This window comes from Lissotriton helveticus, chromosome 1_1 (genome assembly GCF_964261635.1).
Source record: "Lissotriton helveticus chromosome 1_1, aLisHel1.1, whole genome shotgun sequence".
NCBI classification, from domain to species: domain Eukaryota; kingdom Metazoa; phylum Chordata; class Amphibia; order Caudata; family Salamandridae; genus Lissotriton; species Lissotriton helveticus.
Window position 1 is genome coordinate 605,388,093 of NC_136057.1, and position 24,295 is coordinate 605,412,387.

At 46.4% G+C, this 24,295-nt stretch overlaps 1 protein-coding gene across 3 annotated transcripts in view; it reads right to left on the reverse strand.

Moving 5' to 3' along the window:
• The window catches only part of ITPR2 (inositol 1,4,5-trisphosphate receptor type 2), a 1,735,249-nt gene that overhangs the window by 476,717 nt on the left and 1,234,237 nt on the right, over nt 1-24,295 (reverse strand). For all 3 annotated transcript variants that reach the window (XM_078674117.1, XM_078674116.1, XM_078674118.1), the window contains one exon: nt 14,151-14,407. In XM_078674117.1, the coding sequence (XP_078530243.1) occupies nt 14,151-14,407 (257 nt within the window). The remainder of the gene's footprint in view (nt 1-14,150; nt 14,408-24,295) is intronic.

Sequence of the window (24,295 nt, forward strand, 5' to 3'; positions counted from 1 at the left end):
GCTTTCAGAAGGCCACACCTTGGGCAGTTGTAATCTATGTTTGAAAACTTGGCCAGTTTTTTGGGAGTTATATAAACCCTGTACATAGTGTGTATATGATTCCTTTTCAGAGCTGCAGGCTTGATAACGGCGTTTAACACCCTGAAAGAGTCGTGCCAGAAATCCATGAAGGACCTACTAGCCGGGGTAAAAGCGTTGCACCACAATTTGCTGATTTCAGCCTCCGTAACATCCTCACCCTCTAACAATGCCGAATACCAAAAAGATATTTGGCTCTTCCACTTACCCCTTCTAGTTACCGCTTCAAATTTGGGGTTAGGGGGATTGTTTTCTCCGGGTGTCACAGGTCTCGTTGCCCACCAGCCTGATAGCTGATAGTATTTAAACCGCGTCAGAGATCCCCTAGTTAGATTCGACAATATATCCCAACTTAAAAGTTGGCCATCTCCCTGCAGGTCTCCCCAGCTCTCCAACCCTGCCTGCTTCAATGGTAAGGATAAATGATCATTTAGACAGGCTGGAAGGCCTGGTGAGTCCCATATAGGTGCCTGCGGTGCATAATAAGAAATATTTAATTTGTTCCTTACAAATACCCAGTTTTTCAAAGCTGACCTCAAGATCTTCAACCTCACTTTTTGTAAAAATTTGGGTCCCCAAACTTATACAGGAAAAAAGTTAATCCCTGAGGTACATCTTTTAACAAGGCAGAGAATAGCAAGCCCATCGATGATTCGTCCAGACGGCCCTCCATGGTTCTAAAGTGCTTAAAATGAAAAGCGTGGCAATACAACAGTAGGTCAGGGAATGCGAGCCCTCCTGTCTTGAGACCTCTTCTTAGTTTTTTCCACGCTATTCGAGGACCTTTGGCATTCCAAATAAATGAACCGAATTTTCCTTGGAGTTTTTTAATTAAAGGTACTGGAAAAGATAAAGGGATAGCATTAAATAAAAAAGTAATTTTAGGAAGGACTATCATCTTCAAGAGGTTCACTCTCCCGTAGATATTTAAAGGTAGTGAGGACCAGCGTTGTAACAGAGCGATTGTGTCTTTCATGACCCTTTTTAGATTGGTTTTGGGGATTTCTTCAATCTTATTGACCCGATGGATTCCCAAATACCTCATTTTATTCTTTTTCCCCATCGAGCTAATCTGCTGATTCCATTCCATTATTTCCGTTTTTTCAGCATTGATAGAATACCCTGAAATATTACCAAACTCCTTAGCTAGATCTAATAGTCTGGGTATTGCTACATCAGGATTTATTGTATACATTAGCAAATCATCAGCATACAATGCCAGTTTCAACTCCATATCCACGATCTTAAAGGGTTTAATTATTAGATTCGCTCTTAACAGACAAACAAAAGGCTCTATATACAAATCAAACAAAAGGGGGGATAAGGGACATGCAGAGTTAGAGGATAACGTAAGTCAGGAGAGGTTGGAGGAAGAGCTAGTGCAAGTAGAAGAAGATAGTACAGAGGGGATAGGACAGAATTCATCGCAAAGGGCTCAAGCTAGTCCCTTGCCTCCTGTAAGAACGTTGTCAACAACCCCCGATGCAGGTTTGTCACAGGTTGGGGCTCTCCTTTTAAGTCTCAGAGAGGACCTTTTGACAAAACTCGATCAGAAATTTGATACATCCGAGGCAAACCAAAAAATCATTCATGAGCAGTGTGCTAGCTTGGAACAAAAATTGGTGGATGTAAGCAAACGCACAGAGGTGCTCGAGGAAGAAGTTAGCCTGTTAACGGGGGCTTCAAAAAGACATGATAGGGACATTGAGGCACTAAGAACACAAAATAGGGCTCTACAGATGGATGTGGAAAGACTCGAAATTCACTCTAGAAGGAACAATTTGAAATTCTTGAAAATACCAGAAGGGACAGAAAATGGGGATGTCAAGGCCCTCATTTGTAAAATCCTTAGAGAGGGTGTCCTTAAGGATTGTCCAGATATAGACCTTGAGGGCGAGATACAAAGATCCCACGGAGATCCCTTTCGGCAGCGTCAAGGGAGGTTAGGTCCAAGAAATATTTTGGTGAATTTTCTGTCCTTTTCGGTCAAGGAATTAATCCTGAGTAGAGCTCTGCAGGAAAAATCCCTAGAATTCGGATCAGCTAACTACTTGATCCGATCTGATGTGGGGAAGGTAACAGCACAGAGGCAGTGGGAGTTGGGGAGCCGAATGCCTGAGCTTAGGAGTTTAGGGGCACAGGTGCAGATGAAGTTCCCTGCTTTTCTGAGAGTAGTTTGGAAAAACAAGACATCCAACTTTAACTCCGCCCAAGATGTTGACTCCTTTCTCACTTTGATGCGAGAGAATACGCCTCAGTAAGAGATATTAATTGGTAAAAGGCAGTAGGACGTAGGAAACCCCGGGGGGGCAGAGATTATAATCAGCAAGAAATATAGTTCAGAATTTAAGTAATACACGTATACACGTATCACGTATCACGGTGAACAATGGGGTAAGTGAAAGGGAAGAAAAGGGGAAAAGGGGAAAGAAGAAAAGAAAAAAAATGAAAAAAAATGGGTGAAGAAGGGAGAAGGGGGAAAAAAAAGGAAAAAAAATATATATATGTATATATAACGAGAAAATGTAATCTGTAAGGGGAGGAGAAGAGAGGTGGAAAAAAGGGGGAAAGGAAGAAAGGGTAGAAAGGAAAAGAAAAAACATGAATGACCTCCTTCTATTGTTTTTTTTTTCTTTTTTCTTTTTTTTATAGCTTTTGTCGCATTTACTAAGTCAAACAAACCACAAGGGTCACCATCCAGGGGTCTGGCGAGCTCCCGACTGGCGACAGGATCGCCGTAGGAGTAAAGGGGGGGTTCCTCAGGGGAGGGGGGTGGGAGGGTGGGGAGCAGGGGGAAAAATAAAAAATAAAAATCCTCATATATGTTTGAAACTAAACCACACACAGGTAGGGAACCGGCTCAGAATTCATAGAGTGATTATAGGGAATTATGGCCAATATGATAGGTAGAATAAAACTAATAAGCTGGAATGTTAATGGGTTAAGGGATAGGAAGAAAGCAAGAAGGGTTATTGATTTTTTGTTCAGATCAGGGGCACATATCTGTTTACTGGAGGAGACGCATTTGGAAAGGGAAGAATGTAATCAAATCTTTGGGAAATGTAGATGGGTCCAGGATGCTGTCTCCTCGGGCCAAAGCGGCAGTACACGGGGGTGGCCATAATCATTAGAGCAGGCATGGGGATCAGGCTAATTAAACATGAAACAGACAACTCAGGCAGATGGTTGATAACTTCCTTGATTGTAGGAAGTACCCCTTTAGTTTGTGCAGTCTACTATGGCCCGAATTTAGATGCTCCGGGGGCTCTGCTGAAACTTAAAACCAACTTAATAGAGACAGCAGGCCCCATAATTTTAGGGGGAGATTTCAACTTGATATTCGATAGAGAACTAGATAGAACATCAAGAGTGAGATTTTCCCCCCCTAAAAAAACAAGTCAGGAATTGAAGAACCTTATGAGAGATTTTAACCTGATAGATATTTGGAGACTTAAAAACCCGGGGGGGAAGAGATTATTCTTTCTACAGCAGAAGGTATGGGCATCATTCTCGGATAGATTTTTTCCTGCTAGACAATAACCTCTCATCAGCAGTTGACTCCATAGCATATGTTCCGGCAATTCTGTCAGACCATTCAATGGTGGAAATGGTGGTCAAATTAAAACAGGAAAAACAACAAAAGAGATGGACATTGGACCGGACATTGTTACTGGAAGAAGGGGTCAGACAGGACCTAGTGACCCAGTCTGAAGAGTTCTTTAGGGTCAATACTGGATCGGCAAGTAAACAAATTGTGTGGGAAACATATAAAGCCTTTTCCCGAGGTTTATTAACAACCCTGATGATCAGGAGGAACAGTCTGAGGAAAGAGCAAAGAGAAGCTGGGATTCTGAGAATCAAGCTCAAGGAACTGGAGTTGCAGAAGGCATCGGCCGAGGAGTCGGATAATAGGCCACTCCTCCAGAGGGAATTGGACGGTTTGCGAGCAGAATTCCAAGCGGGGATGGATAAGGCTCTGAAGGAAAAGTGGGACACAAGTAATCTACAACAGTTTGCCTATGGTGAGAAGTGTGGGCGTCTCCTAGCTTGGAAGGCTCGAGCGGACAGAACTAGAAACCAGATAGACAGTTTGGTATTAACAAGCACAGGGGAAAAAACCAACGAGGATGACCTCATCAGGGAAGAAGCAAAGAGATATATGCAGTCTTTATACGGAACTAACCCCTCTCTGGTTAGGCAACAAGCAGAATCGTGGTTTGCAAATGTACAGCTCCCTGAGTTGTCGGATTCTGACAGGTCTTATCTCAGTTCAGAAATCAAGGAAGGGGAAATCAGGGCTCAGTTGGTGAAAATGGCTAAGGGCAAAGCCGCAGGTCCTGATGGGCTGCCGGTCGAACTGTTCAAGATCGTTTTAGAGCAGATTATAGGGGTTCTGACTTTATTGTTTAACGAAATCTTACTCTTGGGGGGGCAGGTCCCTAGGTCATGGGCGGAGGCGACGGTCACATTACTGTTGAAGCCAAATAAGGACCCGAGTAGGATAGAGTCCTATAGGTCCATTTCACTACTAAACGTGGACTATAAGGTATTCTCGGGGGTGCTGGCAACGAGATTAGCAAAGGTTGTAAAATCGGTGGTACATTGTGACCAAAGGGGCTTCATCCCGGATAGGCAGCTCAACGAGTTGACCTTTCAAGTTGTGGCAGCGATGGATGTTGCTCAATGGTGACCGTCTGGACTCCCTCCACCACGGTCGCTCCCCCAGCTCTTGCTCCACGGAAGCCTTGTGCTCGCTGCCTGCCTTGACTGCTGCCTGCATTGTCCTGCTGACTGCCGCCCTGCGAGAGCGCATAGACCACTTGACTGCGCTGGGTATCGTTTCTACTCGCACTGCCTGCCTACGAATTTGCATAACGCCGAGCGCTTGTTATTGTCTGCGCTCGCACTGCATTGACCTGTATGTAGTGGCATATGTTTTTATAAGCGTAGCGTGCATTCATTTGCTCATTAACTCTGTGCCTGTGTCTTGGACTGAAGCTCCGGCAGTGCCCCACTTTCGTTTCCTTTCTGGGCGGCCATTTGGTTTTGCTTGTAGTCCCACCCGTGTCTCCTCCTCCCAGACCCCGCCTCCCACCTGACCCTCCCACACACTGATACACAACAGTAGCCCCGTCCTCTCTTTCCCTGTGACCGTCTGGACTCCCTCCACCACGGTCGCTCCCCCAGCTCTTGCTCCACGGAAGCCTTGTGCTCGCTGCCTGCCTTGACTGCTGCCTGCATTGTCCTGCTGACTGCCGCCCTGCGAGAGCGCATAGACCACTTGACTGCGCTGGGTATCGTTTCTACTCGCACTGCCTGCCTACGAATTTGCATAACGCCGAGCGCTTGTTATTGTCTGCGCTCGCACTGCATTGACCTGTATGTAGTGGCATATGTTTTTATAAGCGTAGCGTGCATTCATTTGCTCATTAACTCTGTGCCTGTGTCTTGGACTGAAGCTCCGGCAGTGCCCCACTTTCGTTTCCTTTCTGGGCGGCCATTTGGTTTTGCTTGTAGTCCCACCCGTGTCTCCTCCTCCCAGACCCCGCCTCCCACCTGACCCTCCCACGCTCCGCCCCCTCCACTCTCCATTTATGGCCACATGCCCCCACGCGCAGCGTCCACGCGCTTCGGCCTCGCCGAAGGTGCGCCAAAGGTAAGCCCGTCTACGCCCGTCCGCGCCTGGACCGCGCCCAGCGCCAGACCCCCTGCCCCTCGCGCTGCCCAGCCCCCCGCGTTACCTACGATGCCGCCACCCTCCTAGCCCTTAACCCCGGTCGCGCCCCCAACTGCGTCCAAGCCGCTCCTGGACGCACCCATGGACCGTTCTCCTGCTTCTCCTGCAAATTTAGCGGCACCGACAACATCTCCGCTACGACCACACCACAGATTCCCGACCCCAACCACCTAGAATGCATCCTTCTCAACACCCGCTCGGTCCACAGGCACGCCATTGACCTTTGGAACCTACTAGACACCATCTCTCCTGACGTCGTCTTCCTAACGGAAACATGGATGAACGCTTCCTCCGCCCCTGACATCGCCATCGCTATCCCTGATGACTATAAGATCACACGCAAGGACCGCACCGACCATACAGGAGGTGGAATCGCTATCGTCCATAAGAAATCAATCCGCATCTCAACCAGCTCTGACGTCAATCTCGCCAACTCCGAACACCTTCACTTCCAGATCCACATCGACCCCAAGACCACACTCAGAGGCACCCTCCTCTACAGACCACCTGGACCACGCACAAAATTCAGTGAAGACATCACAGACTTCATCACCCCACACGCGCTCCCCTCCAAAGACTACATCCTTCTGGGAGACCTCAACTTCCACCTTGAAAAGATCAACGACCGCAACACCGCCACCCTCTTAGACAACCTCGCCAACCTCGGACTTAAACAACTGGTCACTTCCCCCACCCACATCGCAGGTCACACTCTCGACCCCATCTTCACCTCCAGCAACCATGTCTCCTTCAGCCACACTACGGATCTCCTCTGGACTGACCACAGCTGCGTTCACTTCACCTACAACAAGCCGAAACCCAGCATCCACCTCCAACCAACTCTACAAAGAAACTGGAACAAAATCACCACAGAGCAGATCTCCACATCACTCCTTCAAACCTCCCCAGCCCCCTCTTCTAACGCCAACGAAGCCGCCTCCAACCTCACCCTTTGGCTATCCAACACCGCCGACACCTTAGCACCACTGAAAAAACGTCAACACAAACTTGGCATCAAGAAGGCCTCATGGTTCAACGACGACCTCAAGAAATCCAAGAAACTGTGCCGCTCCCTTGAAAAGGCCTGGAAAAAAGACCCATCCACCAGCAACAAGGACGCCTTCAAAAGCGCCATCCGTACTCACCACCAACTGATCCGAAAAGCCAAGAAAACAGCATTCAAAGATCGACTTGACAACAACGCCCACAACAGCAAGGAACTTTTCAACATCGTCAAGGAATTTTCCAACCCCTCGGCCAACTCCAACGACATCACCCCCTCTCAATCCCTCTGCGATTCCCTAGCCTCTTTTTTCCACAACAAGATTGCTGACATCCACAACAGCTTTGACAACCAACCCGGAAGCCAACCCACCCTACCATCAGCTGACCACCTTCCCCCCGTTAACACCCTTAACGCCTGGAACCCAATCTCCACTGAGGACACCATCCGCCTGATGAATTCCATCCACTCTGGATCCCCCACAGACCCATGCCCCCACCACATCTTCAACAAAGCAGACTCCGTCATAGCTCCGCACCTCCGAGACGTCATCAACTGCTCCTTCAACTCCGCTACCTTCCCAGAAGATTGGAAACACGCTGAACTCACCGCCCTTCTGAAAAAACCAACAGCAGACCCCACCGAACTCAAAAACTACCGCCCCATCTCGCTTCTTCCATTCCCGGCCAAAGTCATCGAGAAAGCTGTCAACAACCAGCTCGCCGCCTTCCTCGAAGCCAACAAATCACTCGACCCCTCACAATCTGGCTTCCGAGCCAAACACAGCACTGAGACCGCCCTCATCGCAGCAACAGACGACATTCGAACTCTACTGGACAATGGAGACACAGTCGCCCTCATCCTCCTCGACCTCTCTGCAGCCTTCGACACAGTCTGCCACAGCACCCTTTTACAACGCCTCAGAAACATCGGAATCCAAGGAAAGGCACTGGAATGGATCACCTCGTTCCTCACCGGAAGAACCCAGAGAGTCCGCCTCCCACCATTCAAGTCCGAGGCCTCTGAAATCATCTGCGGCGTACCACAAGGATCCTCACTCAGTCCCACCCTCTTCAACGTATACATGAGCCCCCTCGCGGCCATCGCCCGCCAACACAACCTCAACATCATCTCTTACGCGGATGACACTCAACTGATCCTATCTCTCACCAAGGACCCCAGCACTGCTAAAACTAACCTACACGAAGGAATGAAAGAAGTCGCCGAATGGATGAAACAAAGCCGTCTGAAACTGAACTCAGACAAAACAGAAGTCCTCATCTTAGGTAAATCCCCCTCTGCATGGGACGACTCCTGGTGGCCGGAAGCCCTCGGAAATGCACCCATCCCGACAGACCACACACGGAACCTTGGCGTCATCCTGGATTCTTCACTCTCAATGAACAGACAAGTCAGCGCCGTATCCTCTTCCTGCTTTAACATTCTTCGCATGCTCAGAAAAACATTTCGCTGGATCCCCTCCGAAACAAGGAAAACAGTCACCCACGCTCTGGTCACGAGCCGACTGGACTACGGAAACACCCTCTACGCAGGTACCACCGCTAAACTCCAGAAGAAACTACAACGAATCCAAAACGCCTCAGCCAGGCTCATATTAGACATCCCACGCAACGAACACATCTCTGGTCACCTTAAAGACCTCCACTGGCTACCCGTCAATAAGAGGATCACTTTCCGACTGCTTACCCACGCACACAAATCACTCTACGACATCGGACCAGATTGCCTCAACTCTCGACTATCCTTCTACACCCCCTCCCGCCAACTTCGCTCTTCCAGCCAAGCCTTCGCCACTGTACCTCGCATCAACAAGACCACCATGGGAGGCAGATCCTTCTCATACCTGGCTGCCAAAACATGGAACTCACTCCCCGCTTACCTTCGCCTCACCCAGAATCACCTAGCGTTCAGAAAGCAGCTTAAAACGTGGATATTTGACAAATAATCCACCTCCCCTTCCTAAGCGCCTTGAAACCCTCTGGGTATGTAGTGCGCTATATAAATGTTATGACTTGACTTGACTTGACTCAAGAAATGAAGCAGCCTCTGACCATAGTAGCAGTCGACGCTGCAAAGGCTTTTGACCAGGTGGACTGGGACTACCTCTGGATGGCGATGGAAAAATTTGGCTTTCCTATGAGTTACATAACTGCCATTAAGCTCCTATACTCAGCCCCGACAGCTAAGGTTCTAGTAAATGGTTCCCTGACTGAGCAGTTTTTTATTTTTCGAGGCACACGACTGTGAAGCAGAAGGTAACACAAATCTGGGTTAGGCATACATTCGCTTGGGTTTCCTGCCAGATGGAGCTGAAGGAGAAATGTTCAGGTTGGCTTTGGTGGTGGTGTTCTGGAGTAGGATGTTGTGCCAGAAAGGATGGCCTCCAGGAAAGTGCTACACTGACAAGTAATCAGGGGCTCACTGGAGGTCCAGCACAAGGCTTGATGCAAGCTGCAATCAGGCATTCACTCTATGAGCCACCGAACAGAAACATGGGCTTAGATAGTCTGGCTTGTAACATTTCTGTTAATAGACAGTCTTTAGAGTCAAAAATAGGTAGGTGCAAGTCAAGGACCGACATAACTGCGAACCACCATTGTGAAAGAGGCACTCTTCTCTGTGGAGGGGTGGACCCATTAGAGTTAAGGTTATTTTAGGGTGAGTTATATAGACCACTAGCATTTTGTAAATATATATAGAGACCCTCACTTGTACAATGAAGGAGTAGTTGACCTTTCTCTCACCGTTGTCCTGACAGGCCAGCTCAAGGTCTTGGATTATGCCTGAATCAGAGTTGAAAATAGACTCCAGCCTCCTGTAATGTTGACATCACAATAAGGCAACTGTTGGGGAGCCCTCAGCTGCCATAGGCGACAATTTCATAATCATGTGTCAAAATACAGATTGAGAATGTGCCAAATTCAGCTCTGAATCTGACACTTGATCTGGGGCAGGATCAAGAGCTGCAACCGCTACAGCCACGACTAGCAAGATCCAGGAATACCCAGTGGGTCATCTGACAGCCAGTGAATGATAGTCAGATGGGGTCAGGCGGCACCAAGAAAGGATCTGTCCGTAGAAACCCACCTGGAGTCTCCTACTGATCTATGAGGCTCGAAAGCTTGCCAGAAGGAACCAAAACTGCTCTGAATAACTGCAGCTTGGCTTCTGTGAAGGTCTCAATTGGCTGCAGCATGATGAATGGGCCAGAATACTTGGGCACATTGGCTTTTAGACTAGATCAGGTAAGTGTCTGATCATAAAGATGGACGTAGGGCTATTGGCGCAACAACTGCATGAACTCTCTCTGGAGGCTTCAATGAAATATTGACGTATAAAAATATCATGATACACAAACATGTCAAATATTTTGTGGCCCTAAATATTGACTTTATATACTTAAAGTGTAAACTACAAAAATATCATCTTCAAAATATTGTGGAATGGAAATAAGATACAATAGGGAAGTACATATATTTAAAAGTATTTCAAAATATTAACGTTTAGCGTTTGCTTAGTGACTGCTAATATTTTAAACTGCACTTTGCGACCGTATTTTTGTCACTCCCTTTGTTTTAACAATTTTGATATTTCGTTGCAACTGCGGGCACTGACCTGCTCAAATTGTTCCAACTGCCCTTTTGGCCTTTTGCCTGATCGCCCCCACCGCAGCTGATTAGGTGCTGCCTGGGGTCCTGCCCACTAGCCGCCATCTTGGGTGAGGAGCAGGGCGAGCGGACCAGTGCTCGGCCCCTCCCGCCCTCGCCGGCATAAAATGGTTCCCCCACCCCGGAAGCACAGCGGACAGGAGCAGCGGGCGCGCCGACAAGGCCGTCTGTGCCCGTCCGCAACCGGCCGGGAACAGGGGCCACAACCCCTGTCCCTTCTGCCATCGAACTGGCCGGTACACCTAGACTTACGTATTTCAGAGGGGACCTCTTGAGACTCAACATACAAGCCCAACAGGGTCTCCCCCTGTGTGCCAAATTTGGACCTCCAAAAACTATGGGCCCCTTTTGCTGTCATAATTGCAGATGGGATAGTAATCCCACGTACCGTCCTATGCAAAGAAACCCCTCAAATTGTGACATCAATTGCATTTATCTCAATGCGAGATCTCTCCCTAAACACTCCATTGAAATATGGGATACCTTAAACAAAATCAAGCCAGATCTAGTTTTTCTTACCGAAACGTGGTTGGATCATCACAGCACTCCGGATATTGCAACTGCACTCCCTAACGGGTATAAAATCTTAAACCTGAATAGATCAAATAAGAGAGGGGGAGGGGTGGCCATATTATTTAAAGAAACTTTCACCTGTCTCCAAGAAGTAACCGTACAAATTGGCAAACATGAAGTCCTGATATTTACAGTCAACATAAACACACAAGCAATATTCGGCGGTGCAATCGTGTACAATCCCCCGGGGAGCACGGCAGAATTCAGCACCCAGCTCCTTTCTCAAGTTCTTCCCAGCTGTCTCAAAACTAAAAATGTTCTAATTTTAGGCGACTTCAATGTCCATTACGACAATAACAACCAAACGCTTAGCAGATGACATGAGAATTCTGCAACTGACACAGAAAATTGAACTACCTACACACAGAGCGGGACATATATTGGACCTTATTTTTACCAACATAGAAAGCACCACCATTAAAGACATAAAGCCACTGACATGGACTGACCATCACATGATTGAATTTACCATGAACCTACCCATAAAGCATATGAGACCGCCAATCCAGACCTCAGGGAAAACTAGATGCTGGAAGAATTTCTCGGTGGAGAAATTCCAACATCACTTTCATCATAAAAATGTCCCTGTCTCCTCTAATGATCATGGAATTCAATATCTGCAGGACAGTATCTTGATTGCACTAGAGAACTGTTCAACGCCATTTAAAAATAGCAAACCCAGACGAAGGTTCTCAGAAAAATGGTACAGCCTGGAGCTAAAGATTTTAAAAAGAAAATTCATCTCACTAGAACACAAATGGAGGTTAACCAAAGCACGGGGTGACAGATTCACTTATAAAAACGAACTTAAAACCTACAATGTAGCCATAAAGAAAGCAAAAAGAGAATATTTTTTATTACGGATTTCTGAAAACATAAACTCCTCTAAAGAGCTCTTTAAAATAGTCAAGGAACGTTGCAGCCCTCCAAGCCTTATGCTAAACCTGACCCCCTCACAAAAGGGGTGTGACAAAATAAGTAGTTATTTTTGTGAAAAAATTGAAAAAATTTACTACACCTTCTCTAATAATTCCTAGGAAAAAGCTGAGCAACATATACATCCCACTCCATCGGTATTTTGCTCAAATTTCGGCCCCTATTCTGAAGAGGAAGTGAGCAGGCTCCCCTTTGGATCCATGCACACATCCTATTTTTTCACAACTAACCCCTGTAATCTGCCCGGCAGTGACACAAGCACTAAATCATTCACTTGACCAAGCAGAATTTCCAACATACTGGAAAAATGCAGTGGTCACCCCACTATTAAAAAAAGCCGGGGAGGACATAAACAACCCTCCGAACTACCGACCTATTTCACAGTTACCATATTTACAAAAGTCCTGGAAAAACTGGTAAAGAAACAGTTGTCAAATTACCTGGAAACCAATAACCTGCTGGACGTTTCACAGAAAACAACTAAAATTAACATATTAACTTCAACCCCACAAAATCATAAAATACTGCAAAAGAATACAAATCCATATTATTATACAACTCTACTAAAAAAAAGATATTAAATACAAAAACCCAATATTTCCACCTGTAATATTCTATATCATGGTATTTTTAGACAATGTTTTTGACAGCATTAATGTCATGCACCCTCTGGAGCTGTCGTGGCGGACAAGCCTCTTTTGGACTCTTCATGCTACTGTTGTAACTTGTATCTAAGCTTTGTTTTGTACTTACCGGGTGTTGATGGACAAGACAAGGACTGTAGCTATTTTCAGGAAAGAAGGCAAACAGCAACATAGTGCAAAGGCCTTACAACACATGTGGCACATGGGTAAAGCAGGGAAAAGATTTATTTTTATGTTTATAGGGGAAAAACATTACACATTTCCCTCTTGCCATGCTAATGGCTTAAATATACTGAAAAATTCTTAACTACTTAATCATATGGTTACTGAAAACCCGAATTGAGTAGACAGAAACATTTGCGAAAATCTCTGTGATAGGAAAGGTCTGCACTCACCAAATTTATGTATTTTCACACTGCCAGGCAAATTAATTAGCAAGTTTCCCTGAAATATTACACCGACTGATCACCCTACCACTCTGCTACGCACTGAAGTTTACAAAAAAGTGATGGGTAGTATGACTGCCGTAATGTCAGCTACTGGTAAATCCTTGTTGCCGCGTCCCAGTCCATCATTATTTTGGGTACCATGACATCTCAATTTTGACCCACCCATATGGAAATCGATCTTGACCAGGTGCAGCCTGTGCAGGTGAGAGCAGTGGGCTGGGGGCACTAAGTCAACAGTTGACGACAAAGAAAACTAATTTATAAAAAAAAAAAAGTGCCTACCTTGAGCTTGTTGCACTGCAGAGTCGGCAATGCGGTGAGCACAAGGTAAGAGATTTTTTTTTTAAACGTTTCCCTCGTCGTCAACTGTCGACTCCCCCTACCCCAGCATCCTCTCCCCACTGCTCTTACCTGCACGGGCCGCGCCTGGTCTTGACCCCGCTCCATTAAGAGCAGTCAAGCCTTAACTGCCAAGCCAGGTCCTCCCTGAACTAGAACACAAGCACCCCAAGATAACTTTTGCTCTTATTAGGGCTCATCAGCCGGGTATAACTTAGCTCCAGTGGCACAGTGTGCATGGGACCCTCGTCTAAGCATAGACATCCCAGTCAGGGTGTCACACTGAAGTATACAAGAAATGGATAGATGGAATGGTGGAATTAATCACAGCCACTGGTAATTTCTCAGAGCTCCATCCTACTCCATTGTTATTTTGCACACCATGCCACACAGTACTCTACAAACCAGCCAATACAATAAATGGGTACATCACTTAGCCTCAGTGGTGTTCCTTAGTTGGCCATTCCTCTTTTATTTCTAAGCATTCTGCATACTTTTTTCTCTGACTGGAAGGGCTGACTGAAAACAAATTGAGGAAACATTTATTCTTCAGATTTGGACAGTCTATCAGCCAATGGGGAGTGAAGCTGTAACCACAACATTACCTGAGATTCAGTAGTAACAAGAGGGTATTCTAAACCAGTGAAATGCCATTATCAGATTGCCCAAAATAAATTTTCAAGGGTATGATCCCATTAATACCTGTAGCTCCCGGTTGTGGTTTTCGCACAACAACTGCAGAAACCGGAGAATTGGCTGCATGATGGCTATAGCGGGGCTAATCACAGCTTCTTCTGCCGCCTTCTCCTCGGTTCCTCCGCCATCACCTCCCGCCGCCATCCCATCTAGGTCAGGGTCGATCTCTCGTCGATACACACAGTAGGCTTTCGATGTTGCAGAAGTTGCTTCTGTTAGCTGCCCTTTCATTCCCTCTTTTAGATGCAGCTGGGGGTCCCTCACTGTAATGTAAACAAAATATATTACTTATTTTTCAGGATATTCATGCTACAAGTCATCTGCACAACATAAGACCTTTTACATGGTTGAAAAAAACACGCACACAGAGCAAGAATGTTTTCTTGCACCTTTCAGAATGGTCGTTCTGAACTTCTTGCACTTGCCTTTCATTAATGACCCAGCAGGCCTGGCAGAATCTTAAAATAAATTGACCTGAAAAGCATGAGAATGCGGTTTTGTTGAAACAATACAAATGCTATAGTAAAAAAATGAATTAAGGGATCATTTATTCAAATTATTCATTTTGACACTTGTGTAACCAACCGATCATTTGCAAAGAGGCTTGACTCCAAGCATCGAGAAATGGGTAAAGTGACTTTTAGCAGGTGACCCCATAAGATCCTGGATATGCTTTGGTGTGCATAGGACCATTCTCAATTGCAACAAACGTGACTTGCTAAGGTATCTTAGGCACTAATGCAAGCAGGCGAAATGGGTCCCCCATATCTGTCAGTAATGCAAAAGAGAGTCAGCTTTGGGGCACTATGGCCCAGCACCACTGAAATAGCTATGCCGTAAGCCAGCCCTGTGTTTGGGATGCTAATGAAACACCTCTAGGTCCTTGTGTGTGTGAGGGTGGGTTGTCGTTGAAGTGTTCTGACTGAGCCTCTTCCTCTTTGGTCCACTGCAGTATCTTGTTGCACTTGGACATTCGATCCTGAGACCAAACTTTCCCATCGCTTAGCAAGGCCACTCTGTTGTAAACCTCCTTCACTTGCATTGGCGCACTGAATTTGCTGTCGTGATTCGCAAAGTAGGCAACACTATGCACAACCCGTGGATGGAGCGAAGTTGCCCGCCACCCGCCTCCCTCCCTCTTCTACATGCCTAATTTTTATTTAAAATAGTGTAAGAGTAAATTAAAATCACTTACCTGATATGCGGCGTCCCGGGGCTCCCTCTTCTGTTTTGCGCCGACTTCTTCCAGCCAAATGCACATGCGCGGGCGCCTGTGTTCCTTCCCATGTAGGCGTTCCACTTCTCTGATGTGAACTGGGGTCCGTTGTCACTTGGAACGCGGGATACCTTCCCTTAGGAATGTGGCTGTAAGGAACTTCAATACAGTTTCCGTGTCCATGTCCTCCTGTATGTCGATTTCCAGCCATTTGGAGTATCTGTCCATGAGTACCACTACATACTTCTGGACGCCTTGTACAACTAGCACCGGACCAAGGATGTCTATCGATAGCTCCTCCCATGGGTTTGTTAGGTTGTTGAACTTCCCTAAAGATGGCCACATTAAGCTCTGGGATTTGTCAGCATTTTGGCATTGTGTACACTCCCTGACGTGATTCTCTATCTGGCTGTTCATCGCAGGCCACCAGTATGTTTGTTTCACTCGCAGTTTTGTCTTTACAATGCCTAAGTGTCCTTCGTGCAGGATAGAGAGTAGGCGGGCTACCAAGGCTTTTGGTGGTACTACTTTATCTCCCCTGAGCAAGAAGGTGCCCTGGTCTCCAATGGACAATTCTTCCCGCACTTCGTAGAACTTCCTGTGCTCAATACTCAGGCCTTTCTTTTCTGGCCAACCTTGTAGGATGTACTGCCTGACCGCGGCGATGTCCATGTCGTTCTCATAGACGTCTCTCCATTCTTGCGCACTGATCACCTTTTCGTGGTCATCCATGAACGCCACGCTGACGTCCTCTTCGGCATTGCAGGGAGGAGCTTCCTCCATGGCAGAAGCTCTGCTCAGGTAATCTGCAACTTTATTCTTTGGACCCGGTATATAAATCAACGTTGTACCGGTAGTCTAGTAATTTTAACGTCATTTTTGCAATCTTGGGGGTAGCGTTCGCATGTCTGCTTGAGGTGAGCACTTTGACCAGTGGTTTGTGGTCTGTCCGGAGACAGAACCTTGAGCCCCATATGAACTGGCGGAACTTCTCCATAGTCCAGACTGCCGCCAGCATCTCCTTTTCCATAACGCTGAACTTCTGTTCCGTGGGGGACAAGGGCCTGGATGCAAAACTGATGGTGGACACTTCACCTTCTTTAGTTTCCTGCATTAGGACGGCACCCAGCCCCTTTTCACTTGCGTCCGTGGTGCGTACAGACATCGCCCCCTGGTCGAATACGTGAAGGGGAATTGTCGCACAGATGTCTTCTTTGATGCTTTGGAATTCTCGTTCCGCTTCCTTTGTCCATTCAAAAGACGTTCTGTCCCTGAGAAGGTGGCGCAAGTTGTGTGTCTTTGTGGCGAAGTGTGGCACAAATTTGTAATAAAACTCTGCCATGCCCAAGAAAGAGCAAACCTCCTCTTTGTTTGTTGGTGGAGGTGCATACCGTATGGCTTTGGCATTGGATCGTTAGGGCGTAATCCCCTGATCGCTAATCTCGTGGCCCAAGTACGTGACTGATGACATTCTGAACCGACACTTCTCCCATTCGGCAATGAGTCCGTTCCTTGCCAGAATATTTAACACTGTGGACAGCTTAGTATCATGGTCTGACCGGTCCTTGTCCATTATCAAGATGTCATCTTGAAAATACTGTACCCCTTCTATGTCCTTAGACAACCTATGCATAAGTTTTTGGAAGACGGCCGCCGCCGAAGCTAGTCCAAACGGCATCCTGCGGAATTGGTAGCACCCGAAAGGGGTTATGAAAGACGTCAGCTTACGGCACGTGTGATGGAGAGCTATCTGGTGGTACGCTGATGCAAGGTCGATGGTGGAGAACCCCTTCACGCCTTTAGTTTTGGTCAGCATCTCGTCGAACCGTGGTAGCGGGAACTTTTCTACTAAAATGTTTTTGTTCAGCTCTCTCAGGTCCACGTATAGGCGCACCGCGTCGTTGGGCTTCCTGGCCACCACCAATGGCGCCAACCATTCCGCGCTGTCTATCGGCTCTATGATGCCGTTGTCTTCCAGCCGTTGCAGTTCCAACTGTACTGTTTCTCTTATTGCCAACGGGATGTTTCTTGCTTTGTGGCACACAGGTTTGACATCTGCTCTGAGGTCTATTTTATGTATACATTTTGTTAGCTTCCCAATTGTGCCACCAAACACAGTAGGGAATTCCTCCTTCCATTTGGTGTCATCTGGCTGCCTTTCAGTACCTGTCATCAGGACTTACGTGACACCTCCCGGGTTCAGTTGGATGCCTAGCTCACCCTGGTCAACCCATCGTAGGACCGAGGGTCCTTTCTCTGCTACATATAGCTTGCCTACGGCTTTCTGGCCCTTAAACTCTAATTGCAGGACTCTGAACCCCACCATGGGGATTGGCTCAACTGTAAATGTGACTGGTTGGATATCTGGAGGTATCAGCTGTGGTCCTAGATGCTGTCTGAAGAGTTCGTCCCACACCTTTCATTGTACTATGGTGTACGGGGACCCTGAATCGGCCACCACTTTTATTTGCACTCCTCCTATAGACAGATCACATTGTGGTTTTTTCGAGCGGGTGCAGTCGATGCCAAGTATGTGGTCTTCTATGCACTGGACATTGACTTCTTCTTCCTCCTCATCTCTGTCCTTGTCAGATTCCTGTGCGACATACTTGACCGTGGGTCGTCTCTGTTTCCGGCGACACACTTTCTCGTAATGCCCCATGATTCCACAAAACATACACTTGGCCCGGAACGCTTGGCAATCGTTTGTCCTGGCTAGCGTGAGCTTGGCTCCCGCATCTGTAGCATGAATTCTTGTCTCCACTCATGAATTTCTTCATGGGCTGTTGTCTGGGAACATATCTAGTCGGCATCTTCGTGTTTCCTGCCTCTCCTTTGGTCCTGTCCGGAGGTTCTGCATCCGTGACTTAGCTGACTATAGGTTTCGTGGGGTTCTCCCTTTTTGCGGCCTTGGCGCATCTTTTTAATAGCTCTGCCTTCTTCACCATAGCTATGACTTCTTTCAAGGACGCATCTCTGTTGACCCATAGCTTGTCCTGGATTGAGGAGTTCGTGGTGTGCATGACAATCTGGTCTTTGATGAACTCGTCATGTAAGGCGCCGAACTTGCAGGTGACCGCCAGTTTCTTTAGTGCTGCCACATAATCATCTATAGACTCTCCTGCTTCCTGTTTTCTTTGTTGGAAGTTGTATCTGTCTATGGACGTGCACACCACCGGTCTATAATGGCTGTCTAGGTCTTCAATCGCGTGTTGGAACACGTCGTCGTCCTGCCGTGCTTTAGGTACTAGATTTTGGAAGAACCTGATGCCTTCAGGGCCCAAGTTATAGAGTAGTATCCTCTTCTTTCTTTTGCTGGGAAACTCCCTGCCGCTTTCATCTTCCAGCTCTTCCAGGTAATTCATGAAGTATACCTTCCAATCGTCCCACTTCATTGAGGGTTCCCCGGGTCTGGGTAGGAAGGGGATTGGCGTACCGAGTGAAGAAGCGTGGGCACTCATTTCTGCTCTACGTTCTTGGAGCTCATCCGTCCCACTTTGACTTCATGGCGCACTGGATACGTGCTGGCGTGGGGGGCTCCCGTGGGGCACAGACTCACCGCCCGCGCTTTGCTGTGCCCGCTCCGCTAGGGCCTTGGGGGAAGTGTTGCAGTCGTCTATGCGACATATGGTCGCCGCGCTAGGATGGTGGGCCAGGTCAGGAGCACATGGTTGCATCTTCTCCTTACGCCACGCCCGGGCTGCAGTACTCACAATGGGCGCTGTCTTAATGCTCGGCGCTTCTATGGGTGGGCCGTGCGTTGTGCGACTCCCAGAAGGTGGGTCTTTGTTCTTCCCTGCCTTCTCGAGATCAGGCTGACTTGCTCCCCCTTGCCCCACCTGTGGGCTTGCCTCACCGGCCACTGGCGTCTTTGCTTGTCGAGGTTTGTGGACGTGAATGCGGGCACTCTCCTCTGCCACGCTCTCTGCCCTGTCTGCCACCTATAATGCCTGGATAGAGCTGCCTCGTGGTCATATGCAGCCCTGGGTCAGCTGCCAAAGTGATCTGAGGTGGTGGTACTCGTTTTCGCGACCCTCGTCGCCAATTTGTAGTATTTAGAGGGACCGCAATGAAAGGCAACAGGCTGTTAGCAGGTAAGACGTGATTTATTAACTTATAGGCATGAGAGCGCCGGGAACTGTTTCTTGGCTATTTCGCGGGCTCCGCGCGTCTCTCCTCTCCGCGGCCAAGCTCTACGTCGTTGTGTCACACCGCAACGACTAGAGCGCGACACTACAAATACATTTGTATGCCGGTTCAGATAGGACTACCTGACGTTAACGCCAGCTTTCCCATCTCTAGCTCCCACCACACTATGCCCCAGGTACAGAAGGGCAGCAACTTTCCATCCTACAGCCAAAAAGACACATGTCAAAGGAGACATCAGCCAGTGTGTTGTATACATCTTTTTGCTGAGGACAAATGGACTTCCAGGGCGAGCTCACCAAGTGCTATTGGCTAAAACGCCCGGGCCGCCTCCAGGTGCCACAAGTAGGGATGTCAGGATTGTCCTTGTAAGAGAATGCTGTGGTGATCCCATCAACGGTTAGAGCCACCTACGCAGGTTAAAAGCTCAGTGGAGTCAAGCTGCATGGCTTCTTGTCTAAGAGGGCTCTCTCTCTAAAAAAACGAATGGTTTGGGGGGCTGTAGACAGCAAAGTGTCATGGCATGGATATTTTTAAGAAAAAGAAGGGAGCTTTCAGCGGAGGAGACAGGTGCTCACCGTCTTGCACCATCCAGGCAATCTTTTTTGCAGTTCACGTAATTATGAGGGGCTGCAGGGTGTGAGGTCCTGGAGCACAATAAAACAAACCAGGCAGAGAGCCGTAAGAGTGCTCAGCTAGTAACCACACTTGGGGGCAAATGCAGCATAGTCCGACAATTACACAAAGCTCAGCTCACAGCCAGCAGCCTGTCCGCACATACAGGCTGCCTCTCTGAATTGCAGGTGAGTCTGCACTGTCTTGGCTCTGATGTGTGTCACAGGCCGCCGGAGAGGACCCACCTTGACCCCACATATATGGAGTGTAAACCCAAGCCAGGGTGTAGTAATGTAGACTTATTTATTCGTTACTGTAAGTACCTAGGAGCATGGAACTCTGGAGTGCAGCATTCCATGTGTTTCCATTGATTGCGCTTTATTATGGTTTGCTAGAGAGTTAAGATTCCATTCAGTTAGAGAGATGTAGCCTTTGTATGTGGGTGTTCCAATACACAGCTACTTGAAATCTTATTGTATTCAGAGCTCGTCATTGTCATTACAGCATTTTGGAGACAATTTGCCTACATTTATATTACGGAGCACTCCCCATTTTTAGCACATGTGCTAGAGACATCGGGAGCTAGATTTCCAACATCTGCCCCGGTTGTGAAGCTGTCAGCTGAGAACAGCCGTGAGGATCGTCGAGAGCAGAACCACGTCCAGAGGCTGTCAGACTGCATTTCCAAAACATTACTTGTTTGGCGGTCTGAGATTTGTGGAGGTATTGCACATGTGCATTAAGAACTTTAACACAGTGGGGTTCACCGTCTTCATCAGATTTTGGCAGTCATCTTAGACATAGCAAAGGAAGCCATTTTTAGGTCTCGTGTTTGGCAGTTCATTGCCTGCATGCGCTGTCTCAGCGAGACTTAAGTAATCTCTATGTTGGCTTTAAGTTTGTGTTTTTTCTCTTGCCCCTTGCGATTGGTTTAAATCTGTCATTGAGGCTGTATCTTGCTTTCTGTTGGCTGTTGCTCCTGTGGTAACTTCCTTGTAGTCCCGAGGCAGCGGCGCCCAACTACAGTGTTCCTCCGCTTCCTGGCACTTAATTGCCTGCAGTGTGCCATCTGTTGTTTACCCCTCGCTGAATGACATGTGAATATAAGCTCCGGTTGTGGTTGGGGGCGTGGCCCCCCTCTTCTCCCTCCTCCCCTTGTTTTCTGCTTGGGTCCAATTTCAGAGCCACCCCCACCCCCTCCAAAACACAGTCCTGAAGTCTTGGTCACGCTTGAATGTTGTCTCGTGGCTGATGCAGCGGACACAAATGAATCCACCGATTTGTGTTTTTAACCATTGTAGGGAAGGGGGCATCGATCTGTTATCACAGCCTTAACCCTTTGTGCACCTAATAAAGAAGCGCCCGTACCTCATCAACTTCCAAACTCTTTTTCTTTTTGAGGCACCGGCTCTGCCGCCAGGAGGGTTAACCGTGACAAGCAACAACCGTGTCCGTATGACTCAGCCGCAGTCAAGTTACAGACGGAGAAGGGAGGGGGCGGGTGGAGGAGGTTTAATTTATTTCCTACTGCAGGCAGGATGACGTGTACAGCCGGGACAATGGTGGACGCTTGTTTAATTTACATTCCTTCATTTGCAATATTTTTTGGGGGGGGTCTGCCTTGGGCTTATGTATCAGCATAGCGCCCACTGCGCAGACGCCGTGCTTGTTTCCAAAAGATGTTCTTGTTTACAAAAGCACGATTCCACTACTACTTGTTTCTTAACACAGTGAACACGTTTACGCTGCTTTAGCCCTTATGCTCTCCAAGCCAGTTTATCAATGGTTGCCTGTTGTATTTAGCATTCAGCAAGGAGGAGTCTACATTCACTGTACACATTGCAGAAGAGCTGTGTGGGTGTCAGCTTGCCTTAGTTATTGGTTTGTCTGACATTCTGGAGCTGTTTCTAATAAAGACTCACTTTAATAAACACGACACTTGATGACTCTTTCAGCTTATTTCAATTGTAAACCTTTGTTCTCCTTATAAAATGCTCCGGCTCTGCCTGATTGCCCTATAGACCTGTCCGACCCTGCAGTGGGAGAGTTATACGAATTCCTAAAGTATAATGGGAAACTTGTAAATTGCAAAAGCAGATATAGCGATGTCACTGCAATCCAAGGATGTAAATAAAGCCTCTGCACCATAGGCAGGGCCACTGTACTTATGCCATTTTGTGTCATTGTATTTTGTGCATAATTACAGATTTGCAACATTTGCCACATATTCCATCATCTGCATTACGCTTCTGCGAGAGCTTAAGCTACTGGCATTGTAAATGACAATGTCTTTTATTTATGTGTTTTGAAAACCTGCAAGCAGTGCGTAACCATGCACTTTGTACTTGTAGTTCTTGCTGAAGAGAAGCAAGGCTGGCAGTAAAAGACGCAGTTACTACCAAACTTGCTTCTCATAAGCAACAACAATAAGTACAAAGTGTGTGTTTACGCACCGCTTAAAGGTTTTTAAAACACAAAAGTAAAAGGCATTGTTATTTACAATACCAATAATTCAAACTCTCGCAAGTGCGAGATCTATTGCATTGCAAATGCTTGTTTGTTCTTGCTTGCATGTTGCACATGCAGATCGAGTGCGTGAATTAAACAATCAGATGCTCTGCTGAGGTAAAAAGTACTTCCACCCATTTGTTATTAGCACATTGTTGTGGCATCTGGCAAAAAGGCACATACAGATACCAGTTTTGAAGTTAACAACTTCACTTTCCAACGTTATTACACTCTTCAGCAGTGATTGGCACACCATTTTTCATAATTGTGTCATACTGTTGGAATATGATTTTAGGCAAATAGTACACAGTTTGATTGAAGGTGTTACTTTAACACAAAAGTGCAACATTATTAACAAAGTAATACGACATGATTGTTACATGTGGAAACCCACCACCACCATTTTTAAACAGTTCAAATGAGCCTAGTCAGAAATGGGAAAAATGGTTTAGGCATTTTAGGAATTACATGTTGGCAATTAATGAGGATTCTTTTGAATTACACAGGAAAAAAGCTTTATTGTTCAATGTAATAGGTTTAGAAGCTGAAGAATTTTTTGAACACTTACCACCTATATTACCAACACAGGGTACAGATGCCAGAGATTACGACTGTTTTTCTGAGGCAGTAGGCAGACTTAAGAAGAGGTTTTCAGAGCAACCTCTTATTGTGATGGAAAGGTATAAATTTTACATGAGACATCAACTTTTGAATGAGACAATTTATTCATGTGTGTCAACCTTAACAGTTTTGGCGGCAGATTGTGCTTTTGGGGCAACAGTTTATAATTATATTAGAGAATAACTAATTATACAATGTTCTAATAAGAAGACACAAGAACAGTTACTTAGACAGTGCAATCCCACATTATAGGAAGCAATTGATACAGATAAAAGTCTAGATTGAAACTAATAAAATCAATAAAAAATATCAATGTTGATGAGGTTACTACGGAATTTGCAGTGTTAACTTGCAATGACAATGTAAATAATTCTAATGTAAAAGGAATTTATTTTAAGACAAAACAATTACGTGAACAAACTACAACTGCTAATAGATCAACATTAACTAGTCATAGTGGTAATAGCAGTATGTCAAAGTCAAGTTGTGATCATTGTGGCACAAAAACACATTCTACACAATTTATAATGTTGTCCAGCGAAGGGAAAGGAATGTTTTAAATTCAGGAAAATTGGACATTTTGGAAATGTGTGTAAGTATCTTTTTAATAGAAGGGTCTCTGTAGTAACAGAAGATATTGATTATGAATCTAACTATTGTGATTGTGAGAATATGATTCTCTGTGTGAGAGGAAGTAGAGAAAGTGATAGAAAGGGAAACACAACAGAGGTTCAACAAAGTGAAGGGTATGGGAATGTCAACAAAGTGGCTGATGCCACTGCAATTGATGATGAACCAATATGTTCCACCTGAGTGTGATATTTCTGTTGGTAACATTCCTGCAAAAGTTATGTCAGACTCTGGTTTTCCTTACACCTTTTTATCTGATTGTTTTATAAAAATTGGAATGATAAAAAAATTGAACCTAATGATGTAAGAGTATTTGGTTTTGGTCGAATTGATATGCTTACATTTCTCATAACTGAAATTAAGTTTCAGAATAGGTACATTTACTGAAAAGTTTATGTTGCTATTGATGGTTTCC